A 25358-nucleotide genomic window follows, 5' to 3' on the forward strand; every position below is an offset into this window, starting at 1 on the left:
GTGTTCAGGAAAAACAAGGTGCTTGCTGATTGCTGGGAGTGCTGAGAAACAGGCAAATTTTGGAGAAACAGAGCACTCCAGGAAAGGTTATTTCACCTACTGATGGGAAAAATGATGGGAAAAATGAGGGTACTGCGTTCTTGTTGCTTTAGTGAAACAATCACTAGCTTGTCTAGCAAAATTACTCAAAATGGGCTTTCCACCACAGCATCAACTGCCATAAAACAACCCATTTGTAAAGTGTACAGTAACTTAACGCTAAGCAGAAGCATCTAAAGCAGTACGGAAGTTGCTGCCACTGAGAGCCAAGAGCCTCGGAAAAGATTTGCCAGTGGATTTCCAAGAGGCATTCAGCTACCAGGAGAGAGACAGCTATACATCTCCAAAATGCCTTGAAAGCGGCAGCAAAGTGAGCTCAGACAGCCCGAGCTGAGCAGCGTGACCTTGTCTGGAAAGAGACGCTTCTAAGAAGCAATCTAGGAATTTTTTGATCTTCTTAGCACACTTGAAAACACCTCCCAGCCACACACAAAAAAGAAACTCCCAGCAAACAGCATGCCTGCATGCTGAAATGTTAATCAGATTTGATTTCTGCAGGGTTAAACGCTATTTGTGTCCTGGCTCTTTCTGTCCCACCATGGCCAAAGGTTGCTGATGGGAAAGCAGAAAGTGCAAAGGGTCATTCTCTTGCTGCAGCTCCGGCGTGCTCGCGGCTTTCCCAAACCTCCCCCAAGCCGCTTCCACTGGGATCTGTGCCAGGAGCAGGGGGACAGGTTCCTAGAGAGCACAACTGAATAAATAACCCGGCTATAACGCACACAGCCACTGGAGCTTAACTTCATTCCACCCCACGGGGCCGCCTGGGAACAGCTCAATTCCCTCGAGCAGCAGCTTTTACACCCGCAGCCCACCAGCACCTGGGTCTACATAAGGCGACCAAGAAAAACAAGCCCAGCACTGGGAGAATAAACTAATTAAAAGGGGCTCCACTGGTGGTATCCAGATATTGGGAAACACAGAAATGCCCTTGCTGTACAAGCAGCCTGGAGGAGTCGAGCACAAGTAGATGTGATAAGTGGAGAGTTAAACACCGTCCAGATTTCCCCCCTATGCAATACCATGTTGGCCTTTTCCCGAGGGTCAAAAGCACATTCTCACCCCTCAAAAAGCCTCGTCCCCTTCACACTCTGCTCCTTTACGTTGCCATCCTGTTTTCCAGCCTTCCATGCAGAAGCCAAGGAATCTCTTTTCGGGACCTCAGCATTTCCTTGCTAGCCCAAGGCAGCAGTTTCAGGCAGTGCTGCTGGGGAAGATCCCCGGCCCTTCCAGCACGACACAGGGACAGCCCACAAGGAGCAGGTCCCGCATGGACGGGCAGCGATCTGCAGCCAGGGGAAGGTTTTCCCAGGAGGGAACAGTGCTGCTCTTGGATGCACAGCCAGGAGCTCTCGACGGTTGGGGAGCCCACGTTACCGGAGCCTGCCTCTCCCCTCTCAGACACAAACTCAGGCGCAAGGCCTCGGCTGGCCGCGAGGGAGAGGTGCCGGGGAGCCTTGCCAGGACACAGGCTCTCCCGGTGCTCACCGCTCCCCGAAGCTGCTCTGCAAAAGCTGGCACTGGCAAAGCTCCGGGCAATCGCTCATCACCGTGATTTCCAACCTGCTCTTGCGCAGTGGGGAACGAAACCTACGGAGCCGTTTAGAAAACCGCATCCACAAAAGAAGGCAGCAGATGCCCCCGCAGCGGGACAGCCTGGAGTCGTGCCCCACTGGGACGCCTCCTCGCTCACCACGCGCGTTTCTCCTGGCAGCGCAGTCAAACCACTGCCCTGCACCGGGACGCCCAGCTCTCGGTGCATCCATGTTCCCCCGGCCCAGCGCCCAAGGCCCCACACGCTCGCCCGAGGCTCAGACTCCCCCCAGCCACACTGGAGTGCACAATGACCCGTGCCAGTGCTCAGCAGAAATTACTGGGCGCTGCGGAGCCTGGGCTTGCCCTGACGCATGCACAGATCTTTATCAACCGCGCAACACTTTGTAGCCAAATCAAGTTACGGAATATGCCACAAGTTGTGCTGGGCCTCAGGCAGGGCGCTCCTTCTGGAGCAGGGAGGATGCAACGCGCTTTGTCAGGCAACGGATGCTGTTCGAAGCAAACTCAGGACCGAGAAACAGATGGTGCATGCCACGAGCAACGCTCCGAGGGAAGCGCTGCGTGTCGCGAGCCGTGTCAGCCCTCAGCAGCAACGTGCTGAGGGAAGCGCTGCGTGTCGCGAGCCGGGTCAGCCCTCAGCAATGCTCTGAGGGAAGCGCTGCGTGTCACGAGCCGTGTCAGCCCTCAGCAGCAACGCTCCGAGGGAAGCGCTGCGTGTCGCGAGCCGTGTCAGCCCTCAGCAGCAATGCGCTGAGGGAAGCGCTGCGTGTCGCGAGCCGTGTCAGCCCTCAGCAATGCTCTGAGGGAAGCGCTGCGTGTCGCGAGCCGGGTCAGCCCTCAGCAGCAACGTGCTGAGGGAAGCGCTGCGTGTCGCGAGCCGTGTCAGCCCTCAGCAATGCTCTGAGGGAAGCGCTGCTTGTCACGAGCTGCAAGGCGCCAGTTGGAAGCTCCTCTCAGGGGAGCGGCAATGTGTAGCCAGGGCCACGGGATCCCTGCGGGGAGCCCCCGGAGCAGTCAGCGATCTGGGTCAAGACACAGCAGGGACACGGCCAAAAATAAAGGGGCACCTAGGGGCGGAGAAGGCCCTGCGGGTGCGCGGGACCAGCCGCGCCAGCCAGCAGCGCGGGGCGCCGCTCCGGCGGATCAACCGGGCCGCCCGCCCTCCGGGGGCAGAGCGAGAGAGAGAGCGCGCGCAACCACCGCCACGCGCCTATTGGCTGTCCCCGCCGTCCGTCCCAGCTCCACTACCAATAGCAAAGCAAGGCCCCTGCCGGTATAAAAGGGAAGGCGCGCTCGGCCCCGCCTGGGCCAATAGCGCGGGAGAAGGTGGGCGGGGCCCCGAGGGTGGCCGCGAGGAGGGGGGCCAAGATGGCGGCACGGGGGGGGGGCCCGGTTGACACGGTGCTGCCCGTTCCCTTTCCCCAGGCGCCCGCCGCCGGCCGCTGCTCGGCGAAGGTCCGCGGGCCGTTGCCGCCAGTGCGGAGGCCCTGCCTCTGCGCGGGGGTGGGGGAACAGCAGGCAGCGCACACCGGCCGCCCCCGGCTTCTTCCCTCCCGCCCGGTCACCTTCCCGCGACCCCGGAGCGGGGTGTGCGAGGGAGGAGAGACCCCCCCTGAGGGAAGGGTGTCGCGGCCTCCCGCTTAGCGCTTTACCTGGCCGCCTCAGCGCCGCCGCCGCGGCCGGTCCCCCCCGTTGCCGCCGCCTCCTTTTGGGCTTTTTAGGGGGGTTGTTTTCTCTTTCTTTTTTTTTTTCTTTTTTTAACCCTGTTCTATCTTTCCGCCTTCCCCCTCCCCTCCCCCCCCCCTCAGGGCGGACGGGCTCACCCAGCCGGCGGCGGGAGGGGAGGGCACAAGATGTCGGCTCCGTCCGCTCCGGCTACCGCCGCCTCCTCAGCGCCGCCTCTTCATGCCGCTGCCGCCGCTGCTGCCGCCGCTGCCGCTCCGGCCCCGGTGCCGCTTCGCGCCCCCCCCCGCCCGCCCCCCCCTCCCGGCGCCCGGGGCCCCGCTCGCTCCAGCGCCCCCGCCGCTCCCGGTGCTGTGTGGAGAAGGGGGGGGGGAGCAGGGGACACACGCACAAGATGGAGGCGACGGTGGCGGCGGCAGCGCAGCCCGGCCGAGCGGCGAGGGAAGGCGGCAGCCAGCGGGCAGGCGGGGGAGGGGGCTGCCGCGCTTCGCTCCCCCCCACCGCCGCCGCGGGCAGGGACCGCCCGCCCCTCCCCGGTCCCTTCCCACCCCCGGGCTGCGCTGAGCGGGAGGCCCCCGGGGGCTGGGGGGGGGGGCCCTCCGCGATGGCCCCGCGGCCGCAGCCCACCCGCCCCCCCCGGCTTGGGGCTGGCCTGGGGGCTCGGGCGCAGCTGGGGGGGGTCCCAGCCGCGGCTGCTGGCAGCCTGCGTTTTGGTCCCAGGCTCATTGGGGGTCCCCGGACCCCCTTTCCTGTGCTCCCAGGCACAGGGAGCCCCCGAAAACACCCCAGAGCGGGACCAAGCACGGCCTTCATCCCAGCTCTGCCCCCAGGGACTCGCCTGTGCCAGCGTTCCCCGAAACCATCAGCATCAAACGCGCGACCAGAACCGGAGAATCCGTATTTATTTTTTCTAGTGTGGCATTTCTCGTACAAATGGCCTCCTAACACGAGTAGGTGTTACAGGGTGGAAGGACAGCACGAGAGGGACCGCGAGGACTTAGTTATGTTTGCAGCTGAGATAAATGATGAGATAGGAGCTGCAGAGGCTCCTACACTTACTTTTTTATAGTGCATGCCACATACTTTTGCATATGTACACTTCACCTCCCACTCACGATCATGTGGAGTATTGCATAATATTACTGCCTGAATTTATAGAATTAACTGAATTGTTTTCAAAGGGAAAAAAATGTGTTATTTTCCTCATTTACAGGCCAACTACAATTTTTTTGTCTTTTAACGTATGCTAACCAAGGAATTTGAGAGCAGCCAAGCAATCTGTGACAAGTCAGTTTTGCAAAGTACTCAAGTTGGACAGAGGAGCTTGCTTAAGCTCTAAAACCATGGGAAAATATGTTACTTAATGCTGAACATTGAGGATGTGACAGATTTAACGTATCAACTTCTTAGGTAATCCTTTCAGTGTATGCTTTTTGAAGAAGCTAGTGCTAATACTTTGTAAGTCAAAAAATGGGTATCATCATATTCTTTGTCCTTCATGAAAAATAATTGGACACAGAGAAATAAAAGTCCCAGTACTCTGACTGATTTCTCTAGGATCCAAACCAACTCCAAAAAAACCCATGCAAATCAATGAAGGATTAAAACAATCTATAAAATAGGTGTTTCAACAGTTGAGATAAGCGTTGGGAAGGCAGTTAAACAGTAAAATCATTTCAATAACTGTGATGAGTAATTTCACTCTCTTAACTCTTTTTTCCTCTTTATGTTAGAATGCAGTTTCAACAAAGGGGTTTTCTTTGTTTTTTTTCCAGTATTTTTGGTATCTGCTTTTTAAAAATATTACTATAACTTGCACAAACTCTTTAATTTTGACCTCAGTTTTGAAACTCGCTGTACCCTTAGATTTGCACTGAAATTGGCTTATTATAATCACATTAGGTCCCAGTCTTGCAAAGATTTTCATACATGCTTAATGTCAAGCATGTGAATAGCCCGATTAAGCTCAGCAGGATGGCTCGTGTACAGAGTGAAGTATGTACAGACATCTCTAAAGATTGGTGGCCGTACGTTACAACATCAAAACAAGTTATCCCTAATTTAATTTCATAATAGAGCTGTGGAACTAGTGTGTTATTTTAAAAAACATTCTGAACTTATCTCAAATCCCAGAGGCATAAGCATAACTTAATTCAATTTCTTCGCTCTCCCAGTTTTTAAAGGGTACAAGTTCAAAACCAGTAATGTCACTTCAAATGAAAACAGCAGGCAAGACAGTTGAAACAGAGTTGTTCACCTTTGATCATATTATAATTTTCTTCATCTTTATTCAAGTGTATGATTCTACTTAAAAGAAAGAAAATTATCATTTGGAATTCAAAACTGACCTTTTCTCATGTGTTAATTCAGTAAACCTCAAAATGAAGATGCAGTTATTTATTTTGAAATAAGAATATATTTAGCTGTTTGTTCTATGGCCATTTTCTCTAGAATTGTTAAAAAATATGATTGCTAAAACAGACCTGTGCACATTAAAGGTTAAAAGCCTGATATCTAAAAGTGATTAGCCTCCACCACAGTTTATTTCAGTTGGATTTGCAAGTGCTCAGTTGCCCTTTCTAAAACCCCAGTTTTGTGTGGAATATCAATAACCCTGTTACTTCAGAGGGGATGAGACATGCTCACAGCTGTATCGCCTAAGTGATCTATATGCTTAGAGCATTCATTTGAAACCTTAGCATGCAAATCATTGTTTTAAAATGCTGTTTTAGTTAGTGTTCTGAAGAAAGATCTGAAATAATGGTTGATAGTGGAAGGACTTTAATTTTCCTAATGACATGCAGCTAAAATGAGTTAAATCACCTTTATTCAACTAAAAATGAATGAAGCTTAGAAGACATATACTAACCTTCCAGTATTATTTAACAGAGCACAATTCAATAAAAAGAAAAAGGAGTTATCAATCATCCAAAGTGTTGACTGAATCAATTGTGAAGCAGCATTGGCTGAACATTGCATTATTAAGCTACATAAACCCATGTGCTCAGAAAATGGCCTTGTAAAGGGAATTTAGGCAAAGTATCACATACACCACATTCATTTGTAAATGCTGACATTTTCAGAGTGTAGTGATGCTGACAATCTTGAACATACCTGCAATTAATGCAGTGAGTATTCACCCATTTGGAGGAAAGAATGAATTAATACTGGCTATTTTGGTCCTCATTCAATTTTTGTCTTTCATCTCTTGTTTCTCTTAGTAGGAAAAAGAGAGCCATAATCATGTTACCAGCCAACACTCCACTGACCCATGATAATGGGAACCCGCAGAGGATTAGGAACATTTTCCCTGATAGCTTAAGCAAGATTGAGACATGGAAACATGAAAACATATGAAAGATATGAAAACATACTGTCATCATTCTTACAATACTGCATTTGTTTCTCAGACACATTTATAATTTCCCATGTTTTCCGTGTATCTCATTATCATATATCATTATCATATATTTTAAAGACCTGAAAATGATCTAGTCTTCAACATCTAGTCTGTTACTTAGAATGTATAAATGTTAAATATATTCTTTATTTTTCCGCTAGAATAAAATAAATGTACTGTTTTCTAAGAAGCTGTAAGTATTTTCCAAAAGGTCTGCACTGAAAGGTTTCTAGGCAGTGTCCAAAACCTGTTGGGTATTGTCTCTTATTAAAAAAAAATCTAGTAACTTTGTGGTATCTCTAGAAAAAGAAAAATCATTTCTTCATCTGTTTTTCTTTCACACTTACATCTAAATACCTAATAAATAAGTCCCATAAATTTGCAACTCACAGAGCTAATGAGCTGTCAAGAACCTTAGGCAGAAATATTATTTGCAATGAAGGCTTCTCTTTCCAAATATAAAAAAGATAATGCTTTCTAAACTCAGAAATAAGTTCAGGAATAATACACAGAAGATTTCAGGATGAGCATCTGTATGTTATGTGAGGTAGGCACAAAGAAATTGTATCTGTATAAGTTTTGATCATACATCCTTAATATAAACACAACAAACATATTTCTTGCTTGTGGCTTAATTTATGGAATTTGGGATATTCACTTAATGGCTGAGTCATTTTTATCACCCAATTTTGTATGTAAAAGTATGTAAACTGCACAAGGGGAAAGAATTAACGTAAGGAATGTACATCAATTATGTACCAGTGTGGGTCATCCAATAAGTGCACCTGCACCTCAGTGTAAGATCATTTCTTCCTTTGACTAACAGTATCTGTTAGGGTCATACACACCCTGAGTGTCTTGTGCTGATTCTTAGGTATTTGAAAACTTGGCCTGAGTCACTGATTCTGTCAAGTGGGTATTTCTCAAGGACCTTTCATAAAATGTGAATATGATTTTTTTCTTTAAATAGTTAATTCCTCTTGAGTAAAAAATGTTTTTAAATACTATATAGACACTGATATAGTTAGCCTTTACAAAGGGACAACTGTCTTTCAAATGACAGATAATAGGAAATAGAGTGGATTGATAGTAGAGCTCCTGTTTGGTACATCAAATCGAACGGAAATATGTGCATACATCCACAGTTTTGGGGCTTGCAGAACACAAACTCAGCACACTTGTCAAGATACAGGGAAATGCGGAGAGAAGCGAGCCTCCAATGCCTAAACGCTGAGCCACGTTTTACCAGGGCATAGGCAGCTTTGTGCGTGGGCAGCTTTATATAGGCGCAGCTCTGCAAGATGTGTAAGGCCACTGTGCAGAACTCTTCTCTGACCTCCGTTAAAGAATATGCAGTGGAGATGGCAGCCAAGTCATATGCCAGGTTCAAAAAGGCAATATTTCAACTGCTTTTTGACTGATGTAGTTGAAATTTTTCATTTCCACTATTCAGGGTAAATATAGTCTTCACACTTACAGTAGGAAGAAGAAAGACTGATCCCTCACGCTCATGAAACCATGGTTCTTCAAGACGTAATCAGCAGGACGCAACAGCACACCCGCCATCCCAGCTTTCTGGAGTACTTCGTAGCAAAGACATTGAATTTCAAGGGAACTGAAAGGGATGTCACAACTGCCCTGTGCTTGCTGTCCTTACCTAAGAGTGCAGTGAGGCAAAGGGTGCATACATGGCCCAGAGAGATATGAGTCAAGGGAAACTGCATTTCATCAGTGTGGAGCATCTGTGCAGCTACAGCAGGATAACATCAGCACCGTCATATCAGAGAGTTGCAGTCTCTGTAGGGCCAGCGACTATCCTGAGTAGCACACAGCATAACTTGCGACAGAGACAGCCTGAAAACACAACATCACCTCGTCCAATTCATAGTGAAGACCAGAGCTCAGAAAATTCTGTTAATGTTGCAATTTTCCCTTATTTGAGGTCTGCACAGCAGAACTGGAAATCACAGGCAAAGAGAAAAAACTACAGAGACAAGTACTGAAAACATACATCCTGCCTAAACCAAACCAAAATGACTCAGCAGCTTCTGAAGCTGCTACGGAAGCGGTGAGGAGTTGAGGAATACTGCATGTGTAACTGAGCTCATATACCTTCTCAATACTTTTGTATGTGTGCCCTGACATCCTGCACGGAGACAACATTTGCCTCTTGGCGCGCACACCTTAGGGCGGACCTTGGAATCACTGATGGATCGGCCTGACTGCAATAGGGCAGATGCCAGCTAAGAAGTTATTTAAGCTGCAATCCAAAGGTGTTATCACAGCTAACGTGAACATACTTGCTTAGCTTTGAACTATCCAGTGACTATATCAATAATCAGTGGATCTGCAAAAATACCAGGTTCAGCACAGGTTGCAAAACTTTCTGAGGATCTTGTATAAATATTCAGCCTAGCCTGTGTTGAGCTCCCTGCTACTTTATAGATTGTGCTACTAATGCCAAGCTGGCTAACTTAAAGCTAGTTCAAATATGCTTGCATGAGCATGCTATCATACTAGATTGCACGGTAGATGTGTGCCTAGTCACCAATGTAGAGAGACAGGTCTTAGAAAGCAATAGTAGTAATTCAGAGTAGTTACGAGTAGTTTCTGCTGTCAACTGCAGGCAGAATATACTGGCAAAAGATCTTAAGTGCTGGGCAGCACCAGAGCCACTGCGTACAGCATGCTGGAAACTAAGCAGCTCTGATGATAGCATCTGTAATTGTAGGGAAAAACTGTAGGTCTAAAACAGATCCATATTTATGTGCAGACTGTAATCTGACAGACCTGCATATGTCTCTGTTAGCGAGTCTTACGCTTGATGGCTTCAAGAACATCTCTGTAAAAGGGACTGATTGCCTAATTCTGTGCTCCTATGCAGACACTTTCAGACTATAAAAGATATTAAAACCAAATGAATCACTGTTCTATTACAATTCGGGCTTTCCTCTGCAATAACATTAATATGCAGGAACGTGTAACCCATCCAGAGGTTAATTACAGTCCATTCAAGAAAATCAATAATTTCCATCCATTAACAAAGCTGCCTTAACAAAGTAGATGCCTTATTAGCCAATCACACTTTACAAATGGCTATGCACCTGTAACCCTGTAAGCTGCTCAGAATATAGCCAGATAAAGGGTGGGTCTTTTTTTTTTTTTTTTTTTTTTTTTTTTTTTTTTTTGGTGGGGGAGATAAATTAGTTTGTAAACTTTGGTTTAATAATTAGCATTTCTAGAACTGTGTTTATTAACCAAAGTGGTGTTTAAAGACATATGTGACATGTTGGGGGGGAGTCCTAATACATATTTAAAGATTTTTTTGTGGGGATGAAGCTTACTCATTCATATTTCAAGCAGGAATAAATAAAGGACTGCCAGAGAAAAATCTATTCTGTAGCACAGAAGAGAGGGCATAAATAGCCGTAAAGACCCTATTGTACTTAGGAAGCTCTGGCAATTAACTACTTAGCATATTAACAATAAAAACTTCCAAGCATAGAGGAGGGAAGGGAAAAATTTTCAAAAACCACTGTCAAATCTCCCAGTCTCACAAATGGCACAGGATCATGACATCACCTCAGATACCAGTGGTCAGGACAGAGCAGTTATATTGTTCACATTCTGGAGCAGATAAAGATTATTATACTGTTTTCACCCACCCGCAGGACTCTGTATCTACTACAGAAGTAGCGTATTAGAGCAGGACTGGGTGTAGCTGCACAGGGACATGGGAACTGCACAGTAACTAGAATGCATGTCCCTCACTAGTTCACACCCATTGGGATGGCTTTCCCTTAGGAAATCTGCAGCAGGCCAGAAAGTCCCTGTAGGAGCCCTTGGCCCACAACTGCATTCTTTTCAACCTGAAAAAGGTACTGAGAACTGAACATTACATGCTGAGACTCCAGAAGCTTGTGATTCCTAACAGCATTTGAAACTTTGTCTTCCAGCACACTTTCTCCAGCTGAGTGCCAGGGGCATCGCACTGTCCCACTTCAATCACACATCGAGAAACTCTGAGCAACTCAGAGAAGGCAATTTTATATGACTACTGAGAATTATTCGTTAGAGAATGAACTGAAATTTGTGTTTACAAATGAGAAATGCAAAACCTTAACAAAGAAAGTGCAGTAAAGCAGAGTAAGCGTAGTAAAGCAGAACCTGTGACATTTTAACTTACCCACAAAAAGGTATTTTCTACACTGTAATACTTTTTGTGAGATATTGTGTTTACTAATATTATCTTATAGATGCAATTTATAAAGATACCGAGTGAAGGAGGTCATCTGAAAACTAGAAGTTATCAAGGAACCAAGAAACTAAGATATCTGAAGATATTTTCTGTGCTCATTGACCAAGCTGAATTATTGTGTTCTTTTCCTGCTTATGCTAGATCGTTCATGCAACACATTTTTATGCCTTTTTCTTCAAAATATGATTTTTTTTGTTATTTACTTTGGGAGCAAAGCCCTAGGGCTGGCATTTGACTATTAAGATATTTCCAAACACTCAGTTTAAATGTCCCTTCACATTGAGGAATGGACAGCCCTTTTAAGGTGACAGGAGCAGTCCCTCCTAGTTTAGCTGATCCCTCAAAGTGGAGGGAATGAGAATATAAGGGGTCACATCACTGGACTGTGTGACAAAATACCAGGCCCACTAAGTGATAAAGGCAGGCAACTCCAGGGAGCCGGTACTCAGTGAGAGATAAGCACAGCTGAGAAAGAACCGTTGGAGAAACCAGGCTGAGGATAAAGGAAGAGGCCCTGCTAAGGGCAAGCAGGTCTGTCTGCATTATAACCCAGCTCCTTAGGATTTGAAGTCTACAAATGTACGAAAGTGGACGTGAACTCTCAAGTTATGTTTGCAACTGGCAGTAAGGAGAAGAAAGCACTGATCAAAGTCCAGGGATGGGAGAAGGAGAGAAATAAAGAAGAGCTAACGGCTGTCCATAAGTGGAGGCATCCTAGTAGGGAGTTCTGTGTATAGCAAGTGGCCAGGTTAGAAGTTTAGAGCCTCTCTGGATAAAGACTGATTCCAAGAAGGATTAAATTCTGATGATGTCCTGGGAGCCTAAATCATCACAACCACCTCACTGTGCTGGTTGCAGTTTGTCTGCTAAAAGAAAGGGGATGGCATCTAAGTTAGGTTAGATAGTCTCGTTATGCTTAATTTCACTATTCTGAATTATTTCGCTTTGTACTCACTTCCCAGTTTTACCTTTTTCTTCACCTTATCCATAACTAACATACAAAACCTTGTTCTTGGAAAGAGTAATAAGAAAGAAATAATGACACTTCTGATCTCTCAAGTGGAAGAATACATAAACAAAGAAATAGGAAGTAAAATTCTCCCATTTGGAGTTTCAACAAGAGTATATTTATCTTTAGTGTTGAAAATTGCTTGGGTTGCATCCCCCTCTGTTAGAACGAAGTCCAGTGCTCATGGCATGGTGTCATCCTTGTGTTCACACACAAGGAAGTCCTACAGGCCAAATGATGATTAAGAGCAAGGCAGTGTGGTGCAAATCCCATCTGTCATCCAGCATGAGAAAGGAATTCCAGTCACAGCTGCTTCAGTTGCTACAATGACATTCCACTTCGCCTCTTTGAGTCCTTCCGTGCAACTGGACTGAAGGACAAGATCTCCTTGTAAATATGCTCTTGAAAAACAGAACAAAAATCATGAATATCACTACCATATTATAGTTTGATTTTAGAGGACACAAATGAAACTTTGAACATTACATGTGCTATGAGGAAGTATTCAGCTGAAAGGATATGACAGGTGTAAGCTGGGAGGAAGAGAAAGACAAAGCATAGAGATCTTAGCTGAATGCATAAAGAGAAGAGCAAGGAAAGGTAGACACACACTGTTAATCACTAAGGCATTAATAGGCAGTAGTGGTAAAGTCAGTCTTACTCAACATGTGCACAGGAAACAGAAAAAAGAGGCAGGAAAGTCTCATGTTAGCCAGGGTCAGGATGAAGGGAACTTCAAAGATGATAAGTTTCTTACTTCTCCACTCATCTATTGAAAGTTTTTCATGCTCCAGAGAATCATCATAGGACTGTTGTGCTTCTGTCTCCTCCTCAACATCTCGGAACTGATCAAAATAGGGGTGGGCCAAAGCCTCTGTGGCTGTAAGACGCTTTTCCACATCTAGTTGCAACATCTTATCAAGCAGGTCCACTGCTGTAGGAAAAGACAGGAATATTGTTTAGCAGGTGGAATGGAGAACAGCTACCCTGTGCACGAATCCCAAAAGCGACAGCACTACTGATTCCAGTACTACTGTTTCCAGACATGAAAATCAAACAGATTCCTCAACTTTGCCAAAGCAGCGTGGAACCTCCATTAGTCAGGATGCAAAATCCACCACACAGCATCCTCAAGTAGCTCTTAGCTAACAGAAGTCTAGTTCTGACTCAGGTATAAAACAGGCAGAAATAATGGATTAATCTTGAATAGGCCTTGCTGCATGGATGGAGCTGCAAGAACACAAACAGCAAGCAAGGAACTTCAAGATAGATATTTTCAGTTTTAATCATTTGCTTTCACTCTGGCCCTTGTAAGTCAAAGTGGTCTTAATGTGAGTAATCTATAAAGAAATCTACACCTCCCTGGTAAACAGGAAGGCAGCAAATTCAGATACTAGCTAGTCTGACAGCCCTTTTCCCCCTTGGTTTTAACAGTTTAATGCTTTCTTCCCCTCAGCTTTTAGAAGTGATTTTCTCACTCACATCTGTAAGCTACCTAGGGAAAGAGCTACTTGTAAGAGATCAATTTTTACCTTGAAAATTGTACATTTCAATTGCCTGTTAAATATCAAAAGGTACAGGTGTTTAATACACAATTATAATCTAAGCTGTATTCTTCCCACACAGACACACACACACAAAAAAATAAAAATAAAAGAAAGAAAGAAAAAAAACCAAACTTGAATAGACTATGGAACTTTTTTGGCTTTTTACCAAAACTTGTGATGCCTTGGATTCAGAACTAGGAAATAATAATGAAAAAGAAGAGCTGTTTTGTTCATTTGAATGCTAGTAATGGCAAAATGCTAGTAATGGCTTGCTTGGCTTCAAGCAGCAAGCTTGGAAACCAGTCTCAGCCAAAATTTATCCTAACTCATACCAATGGAGCTGAAAGTCTTATAAGATTACATGCAATTTTCCTAGGCCCATAATTTGCACTCTGCAACCTAGACATCGTGTTACATATCACTTGCTCTCTTCTAGCTAGTTGATACAAGAGTCAAAAGTTTATCTTTCCCTAAAATACTGTAAGTTACAAGCCATGTCATTTTAAAATAATAATAATTTAAAAAGAAATGGCCAAGAACACCAGAACATTGCTATTGTAGTGCTATTTTATCTCCTACAAGATAAAGAATTATTTTGCTTTTAGCTTACACACATTTGTCCTGGGAAGCACTAACCTGCTGCAGGGGTATAATCTGCAAGTAAGGAAGTGATGAGAAAGAAGAGTAACAAAATTGCAGCTGTGGTGTTCAGCCTACCTTACCACCAGCAGTAAAAATGTGTGAGAAATACTGAAGATGACTTACCCTGAGGATTGGCTTTGGGGAAAAGCACAGACAAATCCTTCTTGGGAATTTTTGGAAGGGACTTGATATAACTTTTAGCCTAAAATAAATAGGAAGGCACAGCACACACATTTACTTCAAGTCAACAAGTGCAAGGGGGCTGTAAAATAGAGCTTTAGGGAAAAATTCTCTCTCTCTCTTGTTTAAATGACTGATTTAAAAGCAACATATCTCCCCATCTCAAAGACACTGTAAAGTCAGTCTCTCTCCACTATGCCTCTGACAGCAAAGCTCTGAATAATAGCCACAGTAAACTTCCTTACCGCTTTGTCTTCCAGCTTCTCCACGAAATCTTCTCCTGGATACCCTGTTACTTTCAGGATCTGAGTCAGTTGATCTAGGTCTGGCATGGTGCATTAAAGATTATTGATCTAGTAGTGGCCCCAGACCCCCCAACAGCTCAATATTATGTGCAGGAAGGCCTGACGACCTCTGAGAGTTACGAGTAGGTTATGATAGAAACCCTGCAGAGATGCACAAGCAGAGACTCACTATAATGGTAAAAAATGCCAAGACAGCTTCTCTTCCCAAGATGCAACCTGTCCACCAAAAGATTCCTTTGCTGGCACAATTTCGTCAACAGAGAATTTTGCTGGCACAAGTCTGCCAGGGTATATGCCCATAGGTTTGGGGATCTCCTGATGCAAGGGTTTGGGGATGGAAGCTGTGGCTATGCAAGGTTAGATCCTTGAGGTAAAGTGCATGTAGCCAGCACAGAGGCATATTTCCAGGGATGGCTTGGCCCTTCCATGTTTCCCTCACCAGAAAGGCCCTACTACTCCCCTGTGACTACCTCTCAGTAAAGCAGGCTTATGCTCCTTTCTCTTGATAGCTTCATATTCATAGAAGTATTTTCACATGTGCCAAGAATTAACACCCCTCCTCCCCCAGGGGAACAGGTTTAGTTTGAAAGGATACAATCTTTTCCTTTAAAGAGTGTTTTCCCTGTCAGCATTTCTGCCATGATACAGCCAATAGACCAGATATCCACTGTTCAGCAAGAAACAGAAAAAAAATGACACAATCTTGAAGAGAAAAAGGATTGCCAGAGTTGTCTCCTGTTTTTTCAGTCTGCAGAAGGCAATGATTTCAATTCACTCTCATCTTCCACCCTCCGCTGTTTTTTCTATGCTACTACAATTATTGCCTTCCTCTTTTACCACAAGCGTTAGCTTTGGGAGTAGTCCAGCTGGGACTGCATCAGCCCAGCTCTGCTCTAGGAGAGACATTGATGATAAAGAACAAAAACATCTGGAGGATTACATGAGATCTGACCCAGGCATGACGGGGATCTTTTGGCTTGTCACCAGACAGTCACACAGCTGAAGCAAATCGACTCACCTGTCTGATTGTAATGCATCCAGTTCAGAATGACTTCTGGTGCTCTGTACCAGCGTGTAACCACATAGCCTGTCATTTCAGCATCCGTGTGTCTTGCCAAGCCGAAGTCTAAAATCTGCAGTTCACCAAAGGCAAAGGGAGAAGGAAGGGCAGGAAACAAAAGAAAAATCCTACAGGCAAGTGAGAATCTACTTCTATGAGGAAATGAAACAGATTCAACCACATAATAGTGACGTTATTATTATTCCATAGCCACCCATAGGATGGTTCAAAGAACTAACAGGTTTGTCTTAATTCCACTGTAAATTGCAAGCAGGCTGCAAAACCAGTTGTTGTGTGGAGACCCTGAGGAAAGGGATCTGTGTTGTGTGCTTCCTGGAACGTTGCTTTCTTTCTTGAAACTTAAGTTTCAACTCCGATTTTTTTTATTGAATTCTTCTATAAACTGGAGGCCAAGGCATGCTCCCAGTCTAACACAACTCACCATAGCCTATAAAAACACCCTGCAGCTGACAGGTGATGATCTCTCTCTCAATACTGGAGATGAACGTGGTATCACCCAACCTTTACAAGCAATATAGCCACTCCTCGTAACATACATTACAGAGTGCATACTAGACCATCACACCACACAGCTGTAAACAATCCTTTTAGAGTAATGCTGAAAATAACTTTTAGAATTACAACCATCCTGTTTCAAGTCCTAGTCAAAGAGAACAAAAAGGTAACTGGTTGAATTCAGTTATCCTTCAAGGATCATTCAGCTATGCAAGTATTGCTCAGCAGTATTGAATCTATTTAGGAAGTCATTATGAACTTCAGTACAGCAGGAATTACAGTGACAGGATGTTCATTCCAAGCCGTGGGCCCTGATTCAGCAAATTACATAAGCAGGTGGGTATTTCCTACTGACTTCAAACAGTGTGTAATGAAATACCTTGAATCAAGTCTCAGAACAGAAGAGGAAACATGACGATGCCTAAATGCCAAGATTCCTGCTCACAAAGCAGTTCAGCAGCAATCTGATAGACTACATGCTACAAGCTGCAAAGTGGTCCTTTTTCACCTACCTTTAGTTGACAGTCTTCATTCACAGCCAGATTGCCTGGTTTCAGGTCCTAAACCAGACAAGATCAGAATAGTAAGGACATTATGACCTGCAGCGCATCAGCATGAGACTTAGTCAACTCTCAGCTTGCCTTTGATGATGTACCGCAGCATCCTGAATCCAGTATCAATACAGCAAAGACAACATGCCTGGTACACTCTACATCTATAGATTAGGGAAACTACTTTATTTGTTCTGAAACAGTTTTCATTCTAAAAAACATCAGCTTGTCAGAAAATACTTCATTTCAGAAAATACATCATTTCCTCAAAATACTGCACAGTTAGCAGAGCAAATCCAAACAAGCAAAAGGTGCAGGAGGGAAAGAGAGAGAGAATTCTACAGAGAACTAAGAAAAGATGAGATTATTAGTGAAATGATACTAAGAGTTTGTTAGTTTTTATGATTGAGCCGTGTTTCTCTCAAATAGACAAAATTAGAGTAATAGTGCACATGAACTTACCCTGTGAATGATTCCAGCAGAATGAATGTACTGAAATATAAAGAGGAGTCAATATGATCACCAGCGGACAACCCTTTCTTTTCTCCAAAAAAAAAATCAGAGAAAGGAGAGCTAGCAACAAGAACTTGCTGAAAACACAGTCTCTGGAATCTTCTGCAAGCCCCTGGCCCTCAGTGTGTAACTCCACAATATAAATTACAGTCACAAAGGAGAAACAATGTCTGCTAAAAGAAAATAACTGAGCCAGTAATCTGAAATCTCTGCACTGAATTTCTGATAGTATTTGCAATTATACTGCCTGCCTAAAGAGGCATAGAACAGAAGAGGAGGTATGGAACAATAGATCCTTAGAGGCATTAACATTTTAATAGCTTAAAATTTATCAAATAAAAGAATCAGAATTACAGATAGGAACGTGGTGAGTAGATGACATGAACATTTGTTGTACTGTGTGTTAAACTATATGAAAAATTCAGTCTCTTTGTTAAAACACAAAATTGAGAGTAGGGTTAGTGTTTCAAAGATGGCAACTACATGGCTTTTTGCACTTTAGTTAAGCCTTTTGTATATTCTTTCCCTCCTTTATTTGAAGTCAAGATAATGGTGATCTGGAAAAAGGTGTTATTAGGGTGAACTCATTAATGTCTTTAAAACACTGTTTTGACTTTAGCTGAAGGGTATTAGAGAGGGGAGTATTAAGACATCATCTCTGCATTTCAGGGTTTGGAGTGATTGCTTTCTGTTCCCCCAATGCCAGTCAGAAAAGAAGAGTATTCCTTGCTCACTGAACTGGATAGAAAATTATTCCCTCTGTCTTCTCTGTTAGGAGCCTGAATGAAGAATTTAACAGAAGCTTCATTTGATAAAAGCCTCCTTCTTTCTACACAAAGTTTTGCTAGGAGCTTTGGCAAGTCAGACAGTGACCAAACTGCTATCACGGGAAAACATCACAAGGTCTATGACTGCTGAATTATTTCAGTAGTTGACTGACTGATGTGAAAGAGCACTCATTTTGGTTGATATGTGCTAGATCAAGAGTAGTTCAATAACAAATATCTGTTATCAGTGGATGCCATTAAAAATACAAATCTTCCTATATGATGTTCATAAGGTTATTTGTTGTGGTCAGCTCAGAGATGATACAGAACAAGACCTACTCCCCGAGGAGACAGGGGGAGTCACTACATCTGTTGGTACCCAAGCCTTGTTGTAGTGTCTCCAGACCCACCTACCTTCAACCCTTTCAGCATTTGGTAGACCAGGTACTGGATCTTTTCATCACTGAATTCATGTCCCATGATCTTTTGTAAATCTGTCCGCATGTATGGCATCACCAGGTAGCTAAAAGGCAGTAAGACAAGGCCCTGAGTCTAGAAGAAAAACATAAGGAACCAGGCTAGCCTTGTTTTGACTTGTTTTGCTCATGCAATCGTGTAACTTACAGCAACTAAGACTGGCTGTTGTAACCATGTTCTTGGATAACTAAGATGGCCTGCAGTGATGCTGGAATTTTACATGTGCTCTCAAAATTGCTTTCTCCTCCCCTCAAATTAGGTACCTGACATCAAACATGAACAAGGATTTTCCAAACTTTAACAGTCCTGAATTAGTTTACTTTAGATCTCAACTGATGTTCAATTCCAGACTGTCTTACACCATCTGGTAACTGAAACATCTTGTGCAGCTTTAAAGAGAGCCTTGCAAAACTACTGCATTGGACCCCAAATATATCCCTGTAATGCTCTTCAACAGTGCCTCAGAAGACAACATCTAGCTCTATTCAGTCATTGGCCTGCCTGCTCAGACTGTTAATTAGTTGCCAGTCTTCCAGCGCAAACCACTCTGAGAATCAAACATTTTGCATGCAGATTGCTAAATACACAGGCATCAGCTGAAATCCAAACCCAGGCATATGCTGTTAGTACCCAAGGACTGGGAAATGAAACCGACTGGCACAACTTGACCATCAAAACTGAGGGAAATGCCAAAAAAAGAGATGCCAGAACTAAGGTAAAAAATAAATCATATCTTAAAAATCTTCTCAGTTTAATTATTCTAAAGCCTGATGATACTGCTCCCATTTTGACTCCAGCCTCTTAGTTCAGCAGTCACATTACCAATGCATTAGCACATGTGACATACCTATGGAATGTAGTGGCTCTTAGTTATATATATATGATATATATGATGTGTTCTGCCAGTTGTGGACATGGCATGCGTGATCCATTTCTGTATTCTAGGTGTTTTAGTTACTGGAATTGACCTTTGCTTTTGATTCCCCTTGTTATTTGGGGGGGGGGGGGGAAGGAGTGTCTGGTTTTAGTGTTTCCCAAATCAGCCTGTAGAAACACACCTCAAAATAATACATTATTCTGATACCAAATCTGAAAATGTCTTGGTTAATGACTGAATCTAGATAGAGTGAACACACAGCAACCCCTAAACTTACAAGTCCTGGAATCCATGGTAAGAGGGGGCAGACGTGAAGACATCAAGCAGCCCAATGACCTGATGGATGAAAAAAGTCCAAACTTAAACAAGGAAAGCATTTGCTGTGTAAGGAGGACTCATGTAACAGCTCTCCATCGGCACATGCACATGTGAGCATTTAGAAGTCTATCTGAAGCATCCGAGAATTCCTCACTATGACGTGCAGCTACTTTACCTCTTACTAATACATGGGAGCACCCACTGCACACGTCTGTTCAAGCCTGGTGCCAACTGGGTACAGTAGACAGGTAGCAAACCCCAAGACTACATGCATGTGCTCAATGCAGGGACCTCTCAGTTAAAATAAAGATGCTGCTGCCAGGAAGGACTTGCTCCCAGGCAGCAAGAAAGTTCCCCCTGCTTCAGTGGAATGGAGAGAAATAAGTACTTACATTCTCATGTTGCATATGCTTCAATAGCATGAGCTCTCTGTACGCTCTCTTGGCAAAGGTCTCTGACTGGAATGGGCGGCACAGCTTCTTGATGGCCACTTTTTCACCTGTCTTCTTGTCTATGGCTGAACTGCAGCAGACAAACACAAACCAGCTGTGACTTGTGGTAGAGTACTGTTAAAACATACGGCCAAATATTAAAACAAGTTCCCTCATAGAGAAGAGCTAATTCTGGACTTCACAGAGAAGCAGCAAAGAAAGGTCCCTTGATCTTTCTGTGCTGGCACAGAAATACAGTGGAGTTATGGACACACAGGTCTGCTGTGTGACTTGGGTCAGCAGATCACAGCCCATGCTCTTTGGAGGGCTAGCAGGACACTAAGTAAATCATTAGTGGCTACTCTTCATTCCCTTTAATATTTGTTTTAATCTGCAGAAATAAGCTGGAGTTAATAGAGCAGTGAGAAGAGGGAAAAACAAATGGTTAAAGGTCAAGAGTAGCTATGATTCTGCTCCGCATGCCTTCTCCTTCCTTAACTCATAAAGATAAGGGAATAAAGCAATTTCTGCTTTGCCATCTGCCTGGAGACTGCTATCTTTTAAGGTGGGTCAGCCTTCTTCACAGTCTTCTGGAGCAAAGACAGTAGATGGCACACTCAGAAAACATAAGCTACTGGATTTAATTCTTCAGAGTTCAGAATCTTTGCTGCTCTAAGTTGAATAAAAGCAGTTCCCAGCTTGACAATGAGATTCTTTTATAAAGCTAATGAAAAACACAGCACAGCAGCCTTAGCTGGAGACAAGGCTGAGAGAGATGGGTTCTCTAATTAAATTTCAGAACTGGAAACCAGGAACCTTACCTTCAGCTTTCTGTCCTAGCTCTGCTATGACTTAAGGTAAAATATTAGTATTTTATGAGTCTCACAGTCTTGTAATTTTGTGACAACAATGCTAAACTGACTGTGTTAAAACAAAGTTACTCTAAAGGTCATAATTGCATGTGGATTTAAAATCTGTGAGTTGATATTTGCAAAGTGTTCAGAATGTGAGAAGTGCTGTGTAGCTTTCGGTACTATCCTGTCAGAGAGAGGGAGACAGAGTAATATCTGATACCTTGAGATGCTTTTTAAGGTCAAAGCATTTATTAATATTGCTAATAGACTTCCAGGAATCACTTGTAAGGCAGCGTTGCCTCCATCTTACATCTTCTTGGTTTTCAGGGCTATGAGGGGGAGTCTCCATGCACCCCCTTACATATTATTGCCTCAGCCCTTCTCTGACCCCTTCAAGAGGCAAACAGATTAAGGAAGGGCTTTCCAAGCCAAAACTCATTCTGGGTTTCCAGAGCAGTTCCCATTGCTTTATAAATCCTTATCTTATCTCACAGGGAAACTAAAGGACAATTAACTGGCATGTTTATTTCCATGGCTTTTAGCTGCACAGTGTAACCAAACCCATGTGAATGTTAGTCTTAGCACTTTGCACACTTCCTCCATATGCAGCTTCAGCCTCATACAGACACATTCTTTCTGCTTCTCTCTCTGAAGGGATGCAGGATTTGCCCCCACTGCTGTCCCACACACCCAGGCTCCCGCCATAGCTCCTTCCTCAGGACTCTCTGAGCCTGCAAGGGGCAGGTAACGAAGCTATAAGGCAGTCACAGCAATCTCCAAAGCTGTCACTTAGAAGCAAGGGCTAAACCTTCATAAATGGAATAAACAGGAAAATACCAGTCTATAACACAATATGCCTGGAGTCAAATGGTGCATTTCACTGGCTTTAAGGCAGACTTGAAGTAGGGTCGGCTGGAGTATCCTGCTCAGCATGGCTTTCCATTTGGGTTAGTAATGAAAAGAGATTATCAGTTCCTTGCTGCAAATCTTGGAAGGCTGTTACAGCTTGCTTTAATTGTTAGCCACAAGTAATCAGTTGTGGTGTGTTTTCCAGCAGTCTGGCATATCATCAGCTCTCATCTACTAAGCAGAGACAGCATCTCTGATACTGTCAGATAATCTGTTTTTGGCCACTAAGGTCCCTTCTAGCTGCTCTAAGTTGAGCGTGATGAGAGCAGATGTATCCTTAGACAGCTTCAGTACAAGTGATGTAGCCAAAGCATTCAGCTGGAAAAAGCAAAGGAAGTGCTGGACACAAGACAGCGCCAGTGCTGAAGAGATGACATAAGAGTGTATCTTATGAGGAAAGTGAAAATTTATCTCTGTTTCAGAAGAACTCCAGCAGATGTCAACAGAAGGGGCAGCACAGTGTAGAAGTTCCCTGAGGAGCAAGGGAAATAAGGGGAAATGATTTGGACCACAGTCAAACAGCTTCTGTGGACTGCTGCAGTACCCAAGCCAGGTTTCCCATTCTCAGAGCATGTTTTTTTTTCCTTCCTTCCTAGCTTCTAGCCTACAGGGCAAATATCTAACCCCACCATTCAACACCTTGTCAACACAAAGAGACTTTGGGTGATGTAGCTTCAGCCTGCCCAGCATAAACAGCATTACTTTCACCCTTGCCATAAGGCATAGCTAAGAGTTAATATAGCTGACAACTGGGGATATCCCACAATGTTCTTACCAGCATAGGTTTAACGAATAGCTGGAAGTTCAGGATGACGCAAAGGCCAACCTCAAGACAAGGTCACACAAGAACTTTGTAGGCCTGTAGAGATGGCCTGGAGAGCAGCTGAAGCTATCACTGCAGAGCGTGGGACCCCAGGTGCTCAAGCACGCCATACTGACAGCTATGCTGGAAGTCAAGGGACAGAGCACCTGGCTCTGCTGAGAGAGGCTGGCAAGACCAACACTTGCTATGTTAGAAGACTCTCTTTGCAGAGTTACGTTCAGCTGAAAGCCAAGCTGCTACAGATTTCAGAAGATTTAATGAGGGAATAAACATATTTTTCCTGTTTTTCCTGAATCAGTTGCTCAGCTATTTTAGATCACTCCAGAACCTGTAAAAGCAGACAGTTTGACTATAATGCTGCAATAGAAAGAAGCTTCCCATAAATTCCCAGCAGAGGACAGCAAATCCTAACTCCACACATTTGCACTCATTCTTTGCAAGGAACTGGCACCAAACGTGCTCGGTCCAGCAAGCGTTGTCTGTGCCAGATTAATGCCATTCAGTACCCTGAGTCTAGTTTAATGCACACCCCTCCTGCCCTGAGATTCTCCAGAGCAGCTGAGACTTTCAAAGGGACCAGTAACAGATTTGTTTTGATTATTTTTTCTTCCTGGTAGAGAAGGAAAACTTGGAAGAATTTTTCTTCATGTTTTTGTCCTCTCATTCATCCCCCTTTCTTTCTTTCTTTCTTTTTTCTTTTTTTTAGGCTATTTGACATTACTTTCTTTTTGTTTAATAAAAACAGAAAACAGTACAAATATCAAAAGTCTTTCCTGGTTTTGCCAGACTCATTCAAATGTCTCAGAAAAACACCCTGCACATTAAAAACAAAGTAGAAAAAGAAAACATTCACTGCCTCTTTGTGTGACATCAATAGGCAACCAGGGGACAAACCCAGAACTTACGCCCTACGGTTTCGGGATTCCCACAGTGCAGATACTTTGTAGAACACCTAGAAAAGGGGTCACACCTCTTTTGCTCTGCCTGTCACGTCATGAAACAAGCACTAAATTCAGATACGATCAAGGTGCTGCTTCACATTTAATCTTTCTAAAAGTCAGCAGAATCTTCCCAGATTCACAGCAGTGTAACTAAGCAAGATCCGACTTTCTGTGTTTGCTAGCATTACAGGACCTTTGCCCAGCTAATTAACTAACAGTAGTTTCACACTTCTCTCTTGCAGGTGGAGGATTATCATCAACCTAACAGGAAGTTCCAATCTTTTACTTGATCCTCTTTTAAAACAAACTGTATCTATTTTATGAATTCAAGCCGGAAGCAGTAACAAAAAAGTCATATTAACCAACTTCTTTCCCTAGACAGTCTGACATAGACTGCCTTAGACTAGCAGCAACTAATGTTTGTCTAACCTGCTTCTGAAAGCATGCTGTGAAGGACATGCCTTAACCACCACTGTCTCTAGAAGCTTGGTGCTTTGTTCCAGTACCCAACTCTCCCAGTATTTACAAACTGTTTTCAAATATTTGAGGTTTATTCCCCCTGCTGCCAAACTGACAAAATTCCTTCCTTTACATGGGCTAGAGCCTAAGGAAGGCTTGAAGGCTCTGTGGCTCCCAAAGTCAAGGTAATATCACAAGCTAGTTTTGCTGCTCCTGGCAATGCTGCCTACCTCCTATCCCTTCAAACCACTCTGCAAGATCTGCCTGTCCAGGTGCCAGCTAAGAGGAATAGGAAGCCTGCGCAGGCAAGCTCAGATATGAGACGAGACTCTTGTCTCTGCCCACTCAGAGTAACCATAGGAGGAAAGGTTGTTTTCTTCAAGCAGCCAAGTCTCTAAACCACAACATGTCACTACTTGCACTAGGGCACCTGAGGTAGGCAGGAGACACACAGTAGTATCGTTCATAATGGAGAAGTGCTAAGAAGCATCTCCTCGTTCCCCCTCCCCCCGAGCGATACTTTTAACACCCCCAGCCTGCCCCTTGTTCCTGCCTGCCCGGAGGCGGGCAGGACCCTCACTCACCACACCGAGCCGTAGGCCCCGGACCCCACAGGATGGATAGACGTGTATCTCCTGGGCAGCTCCCAGATGGTTTTGTTCACTTCCTGTCTACAAAAGCCTCTTCTCCTTGTGATGTTCATCGCCTGGCGGGTGCAGGAGTGACACCCCCCCAGAGTACTGAAATACAGCCGGACTTCTGGGAAAGACAGGGACACCAAGGCCTTCTGTGCACATAAAAAAGACTCTAACTAGTTTCCTTCTCTGTTTTCAGCTGTTGTCAGCATGAAGGAACACGTCTCTTGGTTCTCCTCCCTCCGCCTCCACATTGGCTGAGATGAGGCATCAGGTTTCCAGTCAGACACGCCTTGACCTTGCACAGGTACTTCTGGACTCTCCTATAGGAGCTGGGCGCACCAAGCCCCAGTGCAGACACACCTCCAGCTTACGTGCACCACAGCAAGCTCTCCACAGGAACAGCAGAGAGGCAGTCCCTGCCCAGGAACCCCTCAGTGAGTTACAAACCCCAGCCGCTGATCTCACCACTTCTGCTTTTCCCAGGAGTGGCAGGGAGAGCAACCAAGCTGCCAGCGCACACCAAGAAACGCCTTCGTGGGGCTAGGAT

At 44.5% G+C, this 25358-nt stretch overlaps 1 protein-coding gene across 1 annotated transcript; it reads right to left on the minus strand.

The window, feature by feature from the left end:
* Positions 1-12098: 12098 nt before the first annotated feature.
* MAPK13 (mitogen-activated protein kinase 13) lies at positions 12099-25193 on the minus strand. Its single transcript, XM_062595267.1, has 12 exons — positions 24758-25193; positions 20149-20278; positions 19716-19774; positions 18499-18607; positions 17267-17296; positions 16766-16813; positions 15696-15810; positions 15273-15344; positions 14618-14697; positions 14316-14394; positions 12761-12937; positions 12099-12404 (listed from the first exon to the last, which is right to left on the minus strand). The coding sequence occupies exons 1-12, from the start codon at positions 24874-24876 to the stop codon at positions 12325-12327; spliced, it is 1098 nt and encodes a 365-aa protein (XP_062451251.1). The 5' UTR covers positions 24877-25193; the 3' UTR covers positions 12099-12324.
* Positions 25194-25358: the final 165 nt, after the last annotated feature.

The sequence above is a fragment of the Rhea pennata genome, chromosome 25, assembly GCF_028389875.1.
Source record: "Rhea pennata isolate bPtePen1 chromosome 25, bPtePen1.pri, whole genome shotgun sequence".
NCBI classification, from domain to species: Eukaryota; Metazoa; Chordata; class Aves; order Rheiformes; family Rheidae; genus Rhea; species Rhea pennata.